Genomic DNA, 16270 nt, shown 5'->3' on the forward strand with positions numbered 1-16270 from the left:
AAAAAAAGAGTCTATTTAGCTTACAGTTGAGAGGTCCAAGGGCCAGAAGCCACCTCAGTGGGGATCTTCTGAATGCATCACAACACGGAGGGCAAGAGAGCCTTGTGAATTCCATGTGTCTCTCCTGGTCTCATGCCCCCTCCTTATAAACCCACCAGGGATCACTCATAGGAGCCTCACCCTAATCACTGCAAAAGACCCTCCTTTTAGACATCATAGAAGTATTAAGTTGCCTTCAATCAAATCTCAACACATGAATTTTGGGATCATGAATCATAGCAAAGGGCCTGGGAAGATGAGACCCATACACAAATAACCACAGACCATCAAGGGGCCTCCACAGCCTGCCACTTTTCAGTGTGGATGGAGAATAAGGCCTGAACAGTTAGAGCCATTCATATCAGCTTTTGCTGCCCATTTAGTTCAAGTGTCTGGCCCCCTTAGCATTTAGAACATCCAGCAAATATAAACTTTAGGTCCTAATTTAGCACATCTCTGAGAGACCACTCCCATATCACCCACTGGTGACTTAGTGTCTGAGGGTGCTGTGCTGTTCATCTCAATGTGTGTTTCCTCGTGGATTTTTATTCTTCCTTCTTGCTCCATAAAGCTCTTGAGAATACTTTCTTGAGTCAGTTCTTTTAACCTACAGCCCATGTGAGTTCTCAAGTAGAGACAGCGTTTTATTTTGCCCAGGTCTGTGGCTGCATCGAAGATGGTGTCCTCTAAAAGAATTCTGTCATTTCTTCCCCAGGGAAAGCTGCGTACCCTATCGTATGCAGAAGCTAGCCAGCATATCAGTTCCAGGAGTGGGACTTTTCAGAGACCACTCACCTCATCCTAAATTCAGACTGCTGAAAATATTCTGCATTTGAAAATGTTCACAGCATTTTGAAAAAGTCGCCTGTTGTCTCCTTTTCCATGCCTGCAGCCACAGATGTCCTGAATTTTGACAATTCCTCAAACCCCTATTCTCCCCCCACCTTTTTTTTTTTTTTTCAGGTTTCTTTCCTTAAAGTATACCAACAATGTTCCGATTCTCTCCAGTAAGGATTTAGCATGGAGACTCAGGATTTCAAGAGAGCCTTTAACTGCTAGGAATAGCCCAGATAAGACCCTTATTGATCCTGTCTTGGGAGGTGTTGGCCAGGGAGCTGAGCTGCAGATTATCTCTCAGCAGCATTGAGAGCCAACCTCTGAACGGGCCTCTGGAAGTCTTCCACCCTTCTCCCCACTGTAGGCCTTTTTTGCTGTCAGTTGGGTCTCCCATGCTGGAGACCTAGGCTCTTCTTGCCTTGTATGGGGCCTATAGCCACTCAAGACTTATGTATTCTGTAATCTTTACTGGACAAAGTTTCACAGGATGAAGGTGACCCAGGGGACTTTTGTACTCAGGTACTGTGGCTCCCCTTTTGTCGCCTTTTCCAGCCCTGCAGCCACAGATGTCCTGAATTTTGACAATTCCTCAAACCCCTATTCCCCCCCCCCCTTTTTTTTTTTTTTCAGGTTTCTTTCCTTAAAGTATACCAACAATGTTCCGATTCTCTCCAGTAAGGATTTAGCATGGAGACTCAGGATTTCAAGAGAGCCTTTAACTGCTAGGAATAGCCCAGATAAGACCCTTATTGATCCTGTCTTGGGAGGTGTTGGCCAGGGAGCTGAGCTGCAGATTATCTCTCAGCAGCATTGAGAGCCAACCTCTGAACGGGCCTCTGGAAGTCTTCCACCCTTCTCCCCACTGTAGGCCTTTTTTGCTGTCAGTTGGGTCTCCCATGCTGGAGACCTAGGCTCTTCTTGCCTTGTATGGGGCCTATAGCCACTCAAGACTTATGTATTCTGTAATCTTTACTGGACAAAGTTTCACAGGATGAAGGTGACCCAGGGGACTTTTGTACTCAGGTACTGTGCTTGGTTGAGATGGGATAGCTTACCTCAGCTGTACCCATTAAGACCTCCCTAACAGTCTGAGCTTTTTTAGGTTATTTGAGGTTTATAGTTGGCTGAACTTGGCAATAGTAGGCAAAAGACCACTGCATACAAAGGTTTACTGATAATGATAAAGAGGGAAAGTGACTGGTTGGTGCTACTGTGTTCTGGGTAAGGCTTAGGGCAAAGACTGCCGTCTGGACCATGGTCTCTTCCAAGTGCATGAGTAGCCTGATAGGCAGCTCCAGATTGGCCTTGGCCACTGCCTAGGACTGTAAAAGAGATGCTGTGCTGATAGATATGAGCACATGAGTAGATGAAGGTTCACACCCCTTTTTAAAACTCAAACCTTTAAGCCTACTCATCCCTTACCCTGCTAGGTCTCTGATCTTTAGAACTTTCCTACCAGTTCTGCTATCTAATTATAAATGTCTTCATAAAAAAAAAAATTTAATTTAAAAAAGTGACTGAGGCAACAGGGTCATAAGTTCAAGACCAACCTGGGCAACATAATAACACCCTGTCTATAGGGAGAAAAAAGCAGCAAATGAAACTAAGTTGTAGATTTTTCTTCTTTTTTTCCTTTCAACTTTTGCTTTAAAATATTGTCAGTTTAAGCTAAATAGATCTGTAACCACCACTTCCGGAAGGAATTTAAGAGCCACTGATGAGTATATCTTACCCTTCCCCATGATTTGTGGTGCAGTGTAAGAGAAAGACTGCTCTAAGAAACCCAGAGCCCAGACATTCTAGTATTTGATCATTGAAAGGGTCTCAAGTTTTGTGTCACGAAGAGTTACATATCTCACTTGGGTCTGGTCTAGGCAGCCAGCCCTAGGTGTGCTTAGTGTCATTGTTAAGGGACCCTCATGGTAATTGCTCTGAGAACTCTGGTAGAACAAGGTAAGTTTGTTTCTGGAAGAGCAGAAGAGCATTTGACCACAGATATAGGCTGAAGACCTGTAGCTGACGCCTCGCTATGTTAGTGCATTCAACTCTGGACTGTTGAGACACTGGTAATCCTGGTGGAATATTGTCATGTAAACTGCCCACTGGGGTCAGTGCCTGTGAAAGAAAGAGCACGAGCCTAGCAGTCAGGCAGGGTGTTCTTCCATCCTGGCTCCTGAACTGCCCGTGTGACAGTGTCCACATTCTTGTGAGTCTCAACTTGTGAGTCTCAACTTCCTCATCTATAAAATGAAAACAAACAAAAATGAAAACTTCCCCAAGAATTCTTCTAGCTATTATCCTAATAATGAGAGTTATTAAATAATGTCCTGGAAATGACAGACTTGAGGCTAATTCATCTGGAGCTGTTCTGGAGGGAAAGAATGGGAATTACAAGGAATAATGTGTGTTCAGTTGTCAGACCCACTCAAGTTCTTAGGGCCATGAGGGGTAATGGTTCTACTGAAAAGGTGGGAGGAGTATTACAATGGAAAGTGTGAGAGAGAGAAGAATTACTTAGTGAGTCCTCATGGAGCCAAAATTCTGTTAAAAAATTTGCTCGTTTGATTCTTTTCTCCTTGGGAACTTCAAAGTCACCTGTGGTACTTACTAAGTATGTTTCCTTTGTTGGTCTAGTGACTCATCACATTCTCAAATAAGTGGTTTCTTGTCAACCAGGAGTAAGAGAGCTTGTCCCTGTTGGAAGTCCACTGGTGAATGAGCTGAGGAGGGGCAGCTTGTGTGGAGTGTGTGTATTTATCTGTATTCTTTTCCATAGGTACCATTAAATTTGTCTGGCTTAATTTAATGGGAACTTCTGGGACCTGCAGAGACTGTAAAGGGCGAGGGTAAGGTTTTTGTCATCTGTTTAGGCTCCTCTCCTTCCAATGGAATTTCCTCATTCTCTCCCTCTCCCTTTAGCCTCCTCCCTTTTCCAACTTGTATGTATGTTCTACCGCCTTCTCTCAATTTTCTCTTCCCTTTGTGTTTTTTCTTCTGCCTCTCAACAACCTTTCCTTCCAGGTCGTTTGAGTCAAGTTGAAGTAGGCAGCTGGTGTTTACCCACTTCCTCTCCCTTGGGGGGGGCCCAAGCTGTGTAATCAGTGATAGGGGCTTTATTCTAACACTCTGGAACCTCTTTTTTTTTTCTTTTTTGTTTTTCTCTTCTGTTTCCGTGTAGGTCTCTTTAGTCAGCCTTATAGCTAATGCCCTGGGCTACTCGGAACTAGGTGCCATAAAGTCCCTTAGGACCCTAAGAGCTTTGAGACCCTTAAGAGCCTTATCACGATTTGAAGGGATGAGGGTAAGATACTAAGAGCAGCTGATCCTTCTGCATGCCAGTGGAAACTGTTTAAGCATGCTAGAACTGATCACATGGTGGAAAGATCATTCAAACACGAATTCTGTGATGCAGCTGCTGATTTGATCCTCCACTCTTCTCCCCCGCACCTGCCCCGTGCGAAGGGAAGCTGCATTAAGCTGCCTCATCACATTAATATCGGCCCCACGCCCAACCACATGCCATCGCAGAACACGTCAACATTGGCTATCCTCATTTGGCCTGGCTTACCTGTAGCACTGGGGCGGCTTTCTGAGCTGTGGATTTAATAGGGAGAATCACCAGGTGCAAAGAAGGGGAATTCTAACCCACAGACCCCACTGCAAAGCAGAGGCTGCAGGCAGGGAAAGTGTTGTATAAAGGCATTGGCCAGGTGGGGACTGTGGCCTTGTAGTCACTGAGAAAGCATCTGAGAGGGGCTTGGAGACCTGATGGCTGGCCTGGAATTGGGGATGGAGCAGAATTTGGCATGGTCCTGGGAGAAGAAACACTTTTCTTTCTATTTCAATTCCTCTTATTGCACCTTGTTGTTCTCAGCCCAGTCCCATAAGGACTGGCAGCCTCTGTCTGATAGCAAAGCTTTCCTCCTCACCCCCCACCCCTGTGCCCATGCTATATGGCCCCTATCCTAACAGTGGCAAAACAACGACCAGGTCTGATGTTAGATGACTGAATATCAGCTAGTTCTTTAAAATGACTAAATACCTCCTATTCCTGCTTTGGTGATACTCCATCCAAATCCAAGCAGTACAAGGTGTTGTCACCCTGCCAACCTAGAAATAGGTGCCTTCTTTTGGTGCCTTTTCTTGTCTCTTTTGGTTTAAATAAATTGTGCGTGTGTACATGTGTGCATGCACACACTCACACTAAAAAGTCAATTTCCAAAACCACGTGGACAACTGCTTTTGGTAATAGTTGTCCTAGCTAATCAGAGAGGTCTGTTATACTTAACGAGACCAAGAAAACTCATTTTAATTCAGATGTCGAATACATGCAGGAGAGCAAACCAGAGGATATGTTTTTCAATGTGCAAATATCAGAATGTAGAAATAAAAATTAACCTGTTGCAATAGTCTACATGAAACAAGACCAAATGGAGAAACTAGATACCAGGACAGTGCTATTTCACTCATTCTTCATCTATGATTCCTCGCCGCTATTCTGTGAAGCCATCCACAGTTGTACAGGGGGATGACAATGTCACTGGAGCTTGGAAATTATTATTCTAGTTGATTCAGACAAATGTCATTTCCAACTAACTTGAGTTTCTTCTGTAGCACAGTCACAGTTTGGTTTGCTAAATGTACGCTTTCTGCAATCACCTTAAAACTGTCTGCTGGAAGGGCAGTTCCACGGCAGCATAAATTAATTTTTTAAGTGGAATTACAAGTCTTTTTCCCACAAATGAGACAGGTTTCAGAAAGTGTGCAGTAAGTTCTTTATTATGCTCAGGCTAAATTTAGGGAGAGAGACTATATTGCACAAGACTCGAGTTTAGATGGCCAACGTGGGATTGAAAATAGGCTCAACGTGGGATTGAAAATAGGCTCAAAATGCTTTCTCTACTTCTCCCACCTTCCTGTTTTTTTTTTTCAGAAGGGGTTATTAATTTGTCAGTAAATCACCCTAGATTTGTTATGAAGTTGATAATCCACCTTAGCCACTGAAAAACAGAGGACAAGATGCAACTAAAAGAAGTTCGTTGGAGACAATACTTGCAGCATTGTACCTGGGTACAATGCTGGGTTTGTCTGTTCCTCTGCATCCCCTAACACACTGATCCCAGGTTTCCTAAAGGAGGTTAGTAATACCTGAAGGAAGCACTCCAAAAATTGCCCAGCTGACATTTGTTATTAATTTCTCCAGCTAGATGTTCATCACTGTCCTTGTCCTTGTGGCCGAAGTTATCCCTGATCAGCTGATGCCAATTTGCTCCTGAGGACACTCTGAATAATCTGGAGACCGGAGACTTTTTGGTGGTCATACCTTTTCCCCTTAGCAGCTCCTTCCTTTTCCACCTTCCCTGAACTCTCAGTCTCCATTCCCCAAAAAACTTGAACTTGTCAAGTTTCAAGAAGTTTAGGAAACTAAGATGTCCATAGTGGATAATCAGAACAGTAGGATGTTTTATTTGGAAGCATCTATATCAAGGCTTTTCAAAAAAGATAGTATGGGCAAGAAGAAGTTTGAACCTAAAACTGGAATTTAAACAAATATTTGTAAGGGAAGCTTTAGTATGGGAGTGCCACCTCGTTTGGTTGATTCCAGTTGGCCAACAGTACTGGCCATGGCTGGTTGGGGAGGTGGAAAGGGCTCAGGGATCCTTCCTGATTGCAGCTTCCTAGTGGAAGAATAACTGCAAGAAGAAAAGATCGAATTTGCCAAAGCGTAAAGTAAGTTCTCCAGGAAAAAAAAAATTAGATACATATATTTTACTTAAATTTTTTTCCTATGTAGGTGTGTGTTTTTCATTCTTTGATTTGAGTTCTGCTATATGCAGACACTTGTGAGGTCACCCTTAGAAAATTTTAAATAAATCTTCATGATTTGAATATCATCCATGCAGATGGGCTCAACTGTCACTGTGCTGCTCCAGTTATAGTCTCAGACCTTCACTTGAGAAGGAGCATATGACCCTAGCCTGTCCTGGGATACTGACTTTGGTCTCCTCCTCTCTTCTTCCTCAAGCCAAACACTAGAAAATTGAAATACTTGTGATCTTGGCAAAGGAATACTTAATGTACTTCTTTGCTTTTCTCTCCTCCATAGTAATCTTCATTTAAGGATTTTGCTGTGCTATTAAATATTTGAGGGTATATAACAATAATGCTATGAAACATGCATGCATTTTTGTTGATTGTCAGTACATAGTTGTCCATTAAAGCCATGTTCCCTCTGCCAGATATAAAAAGCTATTTGACAGGTTTTATAGTATTTGATGAGTAATAATAATGTTGTAGGAATTATAGAGAAGAATGTTGTAAAAATTAGGATTTATTGGAATTTTCTCAATTAAGTGTGATCATATCAATTGCTAAGTATAAATTTCCACCGAAGAAAGTCACTTTATAGACTGCTACAACTTATCTTGGAGTATTATTTCTATATCTAGTTTTTTACCAATAAGGAATTTCATCATAATCAAGGGCAGTGTAAAGTAATTAGAGAGTTAGTAGTGAGCAGACGCAAAGATCCGATATAAGTGACTATACTGGAAACTTGAATTTTAATTTATAATATATCTTTAGCGTGAAAGTTCAAAATCAGAAACATGGTTTCTTGCTGTTCGGTTGCTGCAAATAGTAGCACGATGACAGTTCTATAAGGAGCACAGTTCATCAGCTAATGTTCACAGCAAGGAAGAACACACAGACCTTGTATAGGATGGGTTAGACTGGGTTTGAGTAGGAGTTCAAGATCACTGTCTACATAGTCTGATAGTTCCTTGAGGAGGTAGGTGTTTAACTGAGATAAAAAGCATTATTTCTAGTTGTCCGTATTTTGAGGCCTACTACCCTATAATCTGATCTCTCACCTAAGCTCTGCTGCAGAATGCTGTCACATAGACTTGAGTTTTTGGATTTTTACATAATCTTTTCTCCTACTGTTGAGAAGTGATTATTCCAGGGACCAGCAGTTAGCGTAATGCCTATGTCGCTGGACTCCCACGTAGTCGACCACGGTTCGCGTCCCGGACCCAGTGGCTTAAAACTCACGCTGGGTGCGTGTGCGCCCAAGATCCCGAGAGGACAACGGAGGAGAAGGGATTGCGGTGTGGCCATCCCCCCTGGGGGGGTGATTTCTCGCTTTCTGTCTCTCTGTCTGGCGAGCGCATGCACCCTATAGCAGAAACCTCTCAAAAAAAAAAAGTAAAAAGAAATAGAAAAAAAAAGAAAAAGAGAAGTGATTATTCCATATGTGGATCATCCTCCTTTTGCCTGTTCTCTTTCACATTTCATTGCTTTTTGGTGCTCCAATCAAAGAGGAGCAGCTGTAGGAAGTAAAATTCAAATCTGACTCCTAGACACATTTGGTAACAAATAAATATAAATATCATCCTCCACAATAATATTGAGGATTTTCCAGATTCAGATATTCTGGCCTCCCTTGCTCAAAGTCATAAACAATTAAAATAATAAAATATTTATACTATCATATCTAGAAGAGATTTCTTGGTCTAAGAATTAAGAAATAACGGCCTCTCAATCTAAAGACCTTCATATATTAATTGGAAAATTCCAAAACAAATATTTTCAACTACAAAAAAGAGTAACTACCTAGCAGAATATCGTTGCCTTTTTTAACAGGACAGAAGAGGTAACTCTTCTCAGCCATGTGTTCTGCTGAGCAACAATGCAGTCTCAGACAAAAACTGATGCAAACCTAAACCGAATGGGGCTCAAGGGGGAAACCCAGAGCTGCCCGGCAAAAACCGCAGCACCTTCCCGCCCTTTCTGTGCTGTTAGTTGGCAACCAGGCATGTCTCTTACCTGCACCAGAAACCTGATGCAGGGACAGGGTAATATCAGACAGTTTCACATAAAACATTAGCAGAAAGACATTACACCTCGTATCTAAATTTAACTCCATTAATCCTCCGAGGGTACTAGGAAAAGGAAGCAGCATTCTTCCCACTTAAGGGTAACCTTTCTGGGCCTTTGCAGCCTTGTTTTCTGCACTAACCCCTAAAAATGTTATTTTTATAACCTTGAACTCCTCTAGTGAAAACTCCTACAACAGTGGAAGTGCTCTCTAGCCATCCTCACCTCTAGTGTAAAGTGAAATCAAAGTTAAAAACAATTCAGAAACAGTTTCCTAAGGGTTTTATTTTTCTCTGTCTTTTTATTTTTTATTGCCGAGCTTACCATAGTCAGTGATTTTTAACAACATGCCCCTTTTAAGCTGCAAGAACACTGATATAAACCAAAACTTGCCCCCCCAAAAAGCCGAAGTCATCCCGACTTCTTACACACCGTGAAAAGTGGAGGCAAGCCCGGATTGAGCAGTCTCCTCAGCATTAGCCAGACAGGAGCGACTCGGATCTAGAAGGTATGGAGTCAGAAACACAGGCTGAAGAATAATAATGAAACTTGAGTGAAAAGCACATCTGTTCAGATTTTATTTTATACTGTTTGGTAGAGGGAATATAGCTTTTTTTTTCTTGAGCCTGCAAAATATGCATGCTCAGCTATTGCCTGAAATAAGATAACTGGCCTTGCATAGTCATAAAAGACATTATGTGCCATTGACTGGTTCACCGCTAACCCTAAAGGGTAGTTCTCTGCGATTTTGAACAACCACACCTTGTTTTTCAGAGGGGGAATGTCTGTTGAGAGGCAACTAGTGAACTTGAAATTACACAGATTTTGCCACACAGGCATATTTTATGAGTTGAGGAAGAGGAAAACTGAATTAAGAAATATAACGTTTAGTCCCAGGTTGGTGTTTTGGAGAGAAGAACTCTATCAACGTGGACAGGGGAATTTGTGCTAGCTGAAATAAAGATGTAAATTATTAAAATGTCCCATATTAGAGTTCATAAACTTAGAAATGTTTGGTCCTACTTGTGGATCTGTCAAATTATTCTAATTCCAAAGGGAACAATGTTTCCATAGCAGAACAAGCCATACAATGTCATTCCCCTCCTGGAAATCAAAAGAAGTGCCTGCCCTTACTTCCTTCCAACACTCAGCAACCTTCCCCTTCCAATGCAGGTGGTGGTGAATGCCTTGGTGGGCGCCATCCCCTCCATCATGAACGTGCTGCTGGTGTGTCTCATCTTCTGGCTGATTTTCAGCATCATGGGAGTTAACCTGTTTGCGGGAAAGTACCACTACTGTTTTAATGAGACTTCCGAAATCAGATTCGAAATAGAAGATGTCAATAATAAAACTGAGTGTGAAAAGCTCATGGAAGGCAACAATACAGAGATCAGATGGAAGAATGTGAAGATCAATTTTGACAACGTTGGGGCGGGCTATCTGGCCCTTCTTCAAGTAGTAAGTATTTTTTTCAGCCCCATAGAAGTCAGGCGTAAAAATGGGATCATTAGGCTCTTTTTCAACCCTAATCCAGAATCAGGATTACTCTCAATAGGTCCATGAGAACAATGTCATTTCCTAAATCAGTTTTAGGAAGACACCTTTCCTAACTGTTCTCTGACTTCTACAAGAGCTCATTTAAAGGAAATCTCTCCCTACGCTCAGAAGTAACAAATAAAGATTCCTGCAGTGTAATAAAGTGGAGGAAAGATCACCTCTCTCTCCTGGTCCAAATGTGTAGTTAAAGAGAAAGAAGAAAAAAATTAATAAGATAAATGAATATGCCAAATAAAAAAAAAGTGATGACAATTTTGATGGAGTAGAATAATCTAACATAATAGCTACACCAGAGTTAACTGAAGAAAAGAATACAGCGGTGCAGTGATGCTGACCCAGCAGCTCAGCCCCAGAGAAGTCTCACAGTACTGCATAACAGTAAGAAAGGACTTAGGTTGAACCACACAGTCAGCCATGTGGGATTCAGCCACCTTAACCTTCAGGCCACCTACTGGCCATCTTTTGCCTAATTGCATTCCATCATGCCTGTTGTCCTTTCTCACCAATTTTTGGAATGTTTGACAAGACATACAAGGCAATGGAAGCTAACAGGCTTTGGGATCATACGTAGATTTGAGCCACTCTCTGATATGTATTGAATAAGTAGCTTTGGACAAATTACTCAACCTCTCTGACTCTTTGTTCCTTCATCCATTAACTGTAGATAGATAGTAAGACCTTGCATGTTTGTTAAGAGGATTCATTATTTTTTTTGGGGGGGGTTGCTATTAGGATGTGTGTGCTCACTGGAGAGACAGAGAAAGACACAGAGACAGAAAGCAAGAAATCACTTCCCAGGGAGGGGGAATGACCATACCATAATCCCTTCTTCTCTAGTCTCCTCTCAGGATTTAGGGGATGCATGTACCCATGCCCAGCATGAATTTCAAGCTGCTGAATCCAAGACTTCAACTGCAGTTGGCCATGTGGGAGTCCAGCACCTTAACCATTATCACCTGCTGGCCCCATGGAGGAGTCATGTGTTTTTGTTTTTGGTTTCTAGAGAGGTTTTTGCTATAGGGTGTGTGCACTCGCCAGAGAGACAGAAAGTGAGAAATCACCTCCCAGGTGGGATGGCCACGCCACAATCCCTTCTCCATTCTCCTCTCAGGATCTTGGGCACATACACACACGCACCTGGTGTGAGTTTAATCCACTGAAGCTGGGACTCAAACCACGGTTGACTACATGGGAGTCCAGGGACATAGCCATTACACCATCTGCTGGTCCCAAGGATTTATGGTTTTAAAAAAATATTTTTAGCAGAGCTCGCCTCATGGCATGATGGTTAAGGGAACCAGATCCCATGGCCAGCTGTGCTCTTCAGGTCTTGGTCCTGGTGGCCTGAAAGACATTATAGGCATGTGTATGTGTGTGCCTAGAATCTCAACAGGAAGGAGAAATGAAGAAGGGTTTGCAGCATAACCACACTCCATTGAAGGGTTCTTTCTCTTTCTCTCTCTGGTGATCACTTGTGCTCTCTGACAAGAAAAAAAAATTTTCTTAGCACACTGTCTAGCAAATAGAAGTGATTAATTAATTGTAATTGCTGTTACGTGTTTTTGTTTCTGTTATTACCATTCATACATTATACAGTTGTTGGGAATCTTAAATGCAGTAGTGCAGGTGGAACTTCCAACCTAACCTTACTGATACGCACTCACTTGTAACTAGTAGTAGAAACAAAGTTAGTAGAATGAGCAGTAGTTGGCCAAAAAATTGGCCCACACAATGAATCCGATTTGAGCAGCTCCAGAAAGCCAGTGTATATCAACCAGCTAAACAGAGTCGCCACTGCAGGCAAGACACTGTGCTTGGCAGTACCCGGGCCATCAGACAAGTAGAGAGAGAACTTCCTATGCTCTGAAAAAGCTGCTAATCTGGTTGAACAAATAAAACACAGAGAATATTAAATTTGTCATCCATATTTGTTTCAAAAATTAGGCTACACATATTGGGTTTTTGGAAAAGTTATGCATTTTTCTATGCAGAAGGGAATAGAATTGGAATGGGACTGTCAAGGAGGAGCCAGTTTGGCCACTACCATAGGCTACACATGTTTATATTCATGAGAGATAGAATCTGACCTTGTGGGGGTTTTTTTAATAGTGCAACTAAATTTTTCAAACTCTCATTGTTAATTAACACCTGTTTAAAAATTGACTTCTCGGAGCCAGCAAGTGGCACAGTGGTTAAGGTGCTGGATTCCCACATGGTCAACCACACTTTGAGTCCCAGACCTGGTAACTTGCTTTCTCACTTTCTCTTTCTTTCTCTCTGTCTCTCTCTAGTCAAATAAATAATGATAATAATAATAATAATAATGACAAATAATTCTTTTTAAAAAATTAAAATAAAATAAAATTTGACTTCTCAGTGGAGAGCTAAGTTCTAAGCACCTTCAATAGATTCCTGCCATTCAGTCATAAACATGTTTGCCCTAGCTTTGGACAGCCTTCTGAGGCCCATTTTAAAGACCTTTTACAAAAGTATTGATCCAACTATCATTGTTACATATTTCTTTGCCAAACTTTGATGTTATTTTCAGGTACTTACATAAAGCCTATGTTAGCAAACAGAAAATTTTATGCTAAATTCCCTGTCCTGTGTTCTTGCTGAACCTGAGCCTGGCTTTTGGGACCCCCCACCCAGGCTCCTACCCACCCCTTACAGGCACAGTCTAATGACTGACTCTGTTTGCCAGGCAACCTTCAAAGGCTGGATGGACATCATGTATGCAGCTGTAGATTCCCGAAAGGTAAGGACATTCATGGTGAAAATACAACCTTCTCAGGTGGTTAGGAAGCAAGCAGTATGGTTCAGAGTTCATCAAGAAAGAAAAAGGGAGACAACCAAGGAGGAGTTGTAGTTTCTGTTTGGAATTTATATTGCTTGTTTTATTGATTATAGGTCATTTTTCTCCTCTCAGTAAGTCCTCATTCTTTTACATTGGCTCCAGGTGGTTAATTATTTTACTTGGCCCCAATATAGTTGTCTCCTCTTCAGTCCTGCTTTGGAATAAGTATCGTTCCCAACAGAGAGCCCTCCCCACCTGCTAACCTAGGATTTGCATACTCTCCACGTTAGTCATAGCGGGGTTAGTGCTCCCCCTCCCCTGGTCAGGACCTGCCAGCGTGGAGAGGCAGGCAGAAATAATCTAGGGCTCCCCAACCCTAGCTGGGTCAGCAGCTCAGGGGGACAGTTATGGCAGATGGCCTCGGCATGACAGAATCACACACCTCATCCCAAGCTAGGAGATGACTCTCCCTTTTTTTTCTGTCTTTCGGCAGCCCGACGAGCAACCTAAGTATGAGGACAACATCTACATGTACATCTACTTTGTCATCTTCATCATCTTCGGCTCCTTCTTCACCCTGAACCTGTTCATTGGTGTCATCATTGACAACTTCAATCAACAAAAGAAAAAGATAGGTCTCCTCCCCTCCTCACCAGTGGCCGGAGATCAACCAGATGACAGGCATTTCTGTCCCTGTCTCTAGAGAGAAAATGCCTCTCTTTCTCTAAAATGCATACTGTCACCTCACTGTGACTCCGGCCCCGCTGTACATTAGGCTTGACAAACTCTGTTCAGGGCTAGATTTTGCAACACGTGGTTTATGTTTACTAGCTGTCATTTATTCTTGAGACCTGTTGCTGATTTGGTCATGCCCCAGAGGGAGCTGGAATCACAGTGCCTATAGTAACAGAGGTAAAGAAGCAGATGGACAGCTAGAACAAGAAATTGTCTTTCATTGTAGTAGTCCCCCATGTTATTCCTGGGCACCACTGCCAAATTGGGATATGAAGGACCATCTTTGGAAAGTTCACTTTCTCACATGTCCCTGATAGATAACATTTGTCTGAAGCAAATTGAAAGGATTATTCTTCTGTTTAATTTTGTAAGTCAAATCTGTCCCAACAAACTCCAAGAAACCCTCCAACTTGCTTTCTTACACAAGAATTTCTACATTTTGAATATCATACAGGACTTAAAAATCCTTCTGTTGTATTTTAGAACACTTTTCCTAGAATTTTATCAGGAAAGCAGGCCAAAAAAAAAATGTTACGAGACTGAGCCATGAGTGTCTTCAAAGTCATTGCTTTTAAGTCTACTCCTCGAGGGTCTGTAATTGGGTGGTCCATTTCCTTTGGCAGAGCTCAGATTCCTGAGCCAAAAACAAAAGCAGTATCTCTCTGGATTAGAATAATTATCCCAGGGCTGTACTCTGAGATAGGTATTTGCTAAACTGACCTCTATAAAGAATAGATCTCCCTCAGGGCATGGTGTTGAACTTAATGTCTCAACCCCTAGCCTGTGAGAGCCAGTTGTAATTGCCTGTTCTCTTTTTCCCTCCTTTACTTTGGAGGTCAGGACATCTTCATGACTGAGGAACAGAAGAAGTACTACAATGCCATGAAAAAGCTGGGCTCAAAGAAGCCGCAGAAACCCATTCCCCGCCCCTTGGTGAGTACATTGTGCAGGCCAGGGGCACAGTGAGAACTCATTTGGAAAAAAACAGTGCTAGGGCTACTGCAAAGGAAGGAAAAGGGTAGGTAATCAGCTGCCTGGTGCCTGCTAATCTCGCCTAGCTGCCTAAATCAAAAGATGTGCATAAGATAGCAGAACAGGGATGAAAGTGTGGAGTGGCTTTTATATTAGTGCTTGACCTCAGCCTTCCTTGGGAAGCAAACAACTATAATAACATGTGGAATGTTGTGGGAAGAATTGGAGCCCTTAACAGAAAAGAATAGAGGGTTGTAGGGTGGATCTACTTCAGTGAAGCTGTCAGAAAAAGCCTCACCTAGGAGGAGCTACTGGAGTGGATAAGAAGGAGCTAAACACCTTCCTGGGAAAGAAACCAAGCCCTAGCAGCAGGGTGCTTCAGTGCGACCAGGTGCTGATGCACCGAAGGAGGGGGCCAGAGGAGGCCATGGCAGGCATCTCTAAGCCAGGTTAGCAATAGGGATTTTGTTGCAAGCCAATAAGAAGCTGTTGAATGTTTTCAGTAGGAGAAGGGTTTGACCCACTTGCTGCTTCGTAGAGATTGCATTGGATGAAAGCAAGAGAGGAAGCAGAGAGAGCACAGATGAGATACTTAAACAAGAGAACTTACAACATTCATGGAAAATGGAATTAAAATACAAGCTTCTTTTGGTGCAAAAAGAAGTCTTGAACTTCATGCATAATTTTTTTTATAATATGTGTTTTCCATTAACTTCTTGAAGAGTCTTTTAGAAGTCCAGATGAAAAATTATGGTGTAAGGGCTGAGGCTACAGTAGGGAATGGAATTAAGTGGGACTAGCATGTGGCATGGAGGTTAAAGTACTAGATCCCACATAGCCAACTCCATGGTGTAGTCCTGGACCAATGGCTTGAAAAAAAATCACACTGTGCCCATGTGCATCCATATGTGCCCAAAATCCTGAGGAGAATGGGTTTCTGCATGGCCATCCCCCTGAAGAGGGTGATTTCTTACTTTCTCTCTCTGTCTTTGATGAGTGCACACACCCTATAGCAAAAACTTAAAAAAAAGAAAAAAAAAAAAAGGAAGGATAAAAAAAAAGGAAGGATAAAAAAAAAAAAAGAAATGGAATGAAGTGGATAAATTTGAGTTATATTTTTAAAACAAGTATCAGCTACAACTTTAGTGGAACGATGGAAGATGAGAAAGAAGAAAAAAGACAAGTGTGACCCAAGATTTCTAGCTTGAGAGACTGAATGGATAATTGAGATGAGAGAGGAACAAGTTGGATGCAGAGCAAGGGAAAGGACTTGGTTTTGCTTTGCAGTTGTTAAGTTTGAGATGCTCACAAGTCATCAAGGAGAGATGTCAAGTAAGCATCTCAGGAGGTTGAAGGAAAGGCATGAACTAGAAGTGGGAAAATGTGAGTAGCATAAGTTTATGATATAAGCAGCAGGGTCAGACAAGCTCTTCTAGAGCAAAAGTATAGGGAAAG

The 16270-nt window shown here is 42.1% G+C and overlaps 1 protein-coding gene across 1 annotated transcript in view; it reads left to right on the forward strand.

Moving 5' to 3' along the window:
* Positions 1-4054: 4054 nt before the first annotated feature.
* Positions 4055-16270, forward strand: part of SCN8A (sodium voltage-gated channel alpha subunit 8) — a gene marked incomplete at its 5' end in the record, with an annotated part of 26600 nt that continues 14384 nt past the window's right edge. The window contains 5 exons of the mRNA XM_006163175.3: positions 4055-4177; positions 9928-10212; positions 13016-13069; positions 13602-13739; positions 14672-14776. Of these exons, the coding sequence (XP_006163237.1) occupies positions 4055-4177; positions 9928-10212; positions 13016-13069; positions 13602-13739; positions 14672-14776 (705 nt within the window). The remainder of the gene's footprint in view (positions 4178-9927; positions 10213-13015; positions 13070-13601; positions 13740-14671; positions 14777-16270) is intronic.

Source organism: Tupaia chinensis, unplaced genomic scaffold (genome assembly GCF_000334495.1).
Source record: "Tupaia chinensis unplaced genomic scaffold, TupChi_1.0 Scaffold141469_1, whole genome shotgun sequence".
Classification (NCBI taxonomy): domain Eukaryota; kingdom Metazoa; phylum Chordata; class Mammalia; order Scandentia; family Tupaiidae; genus Tupaia; species Tupaia belangeri.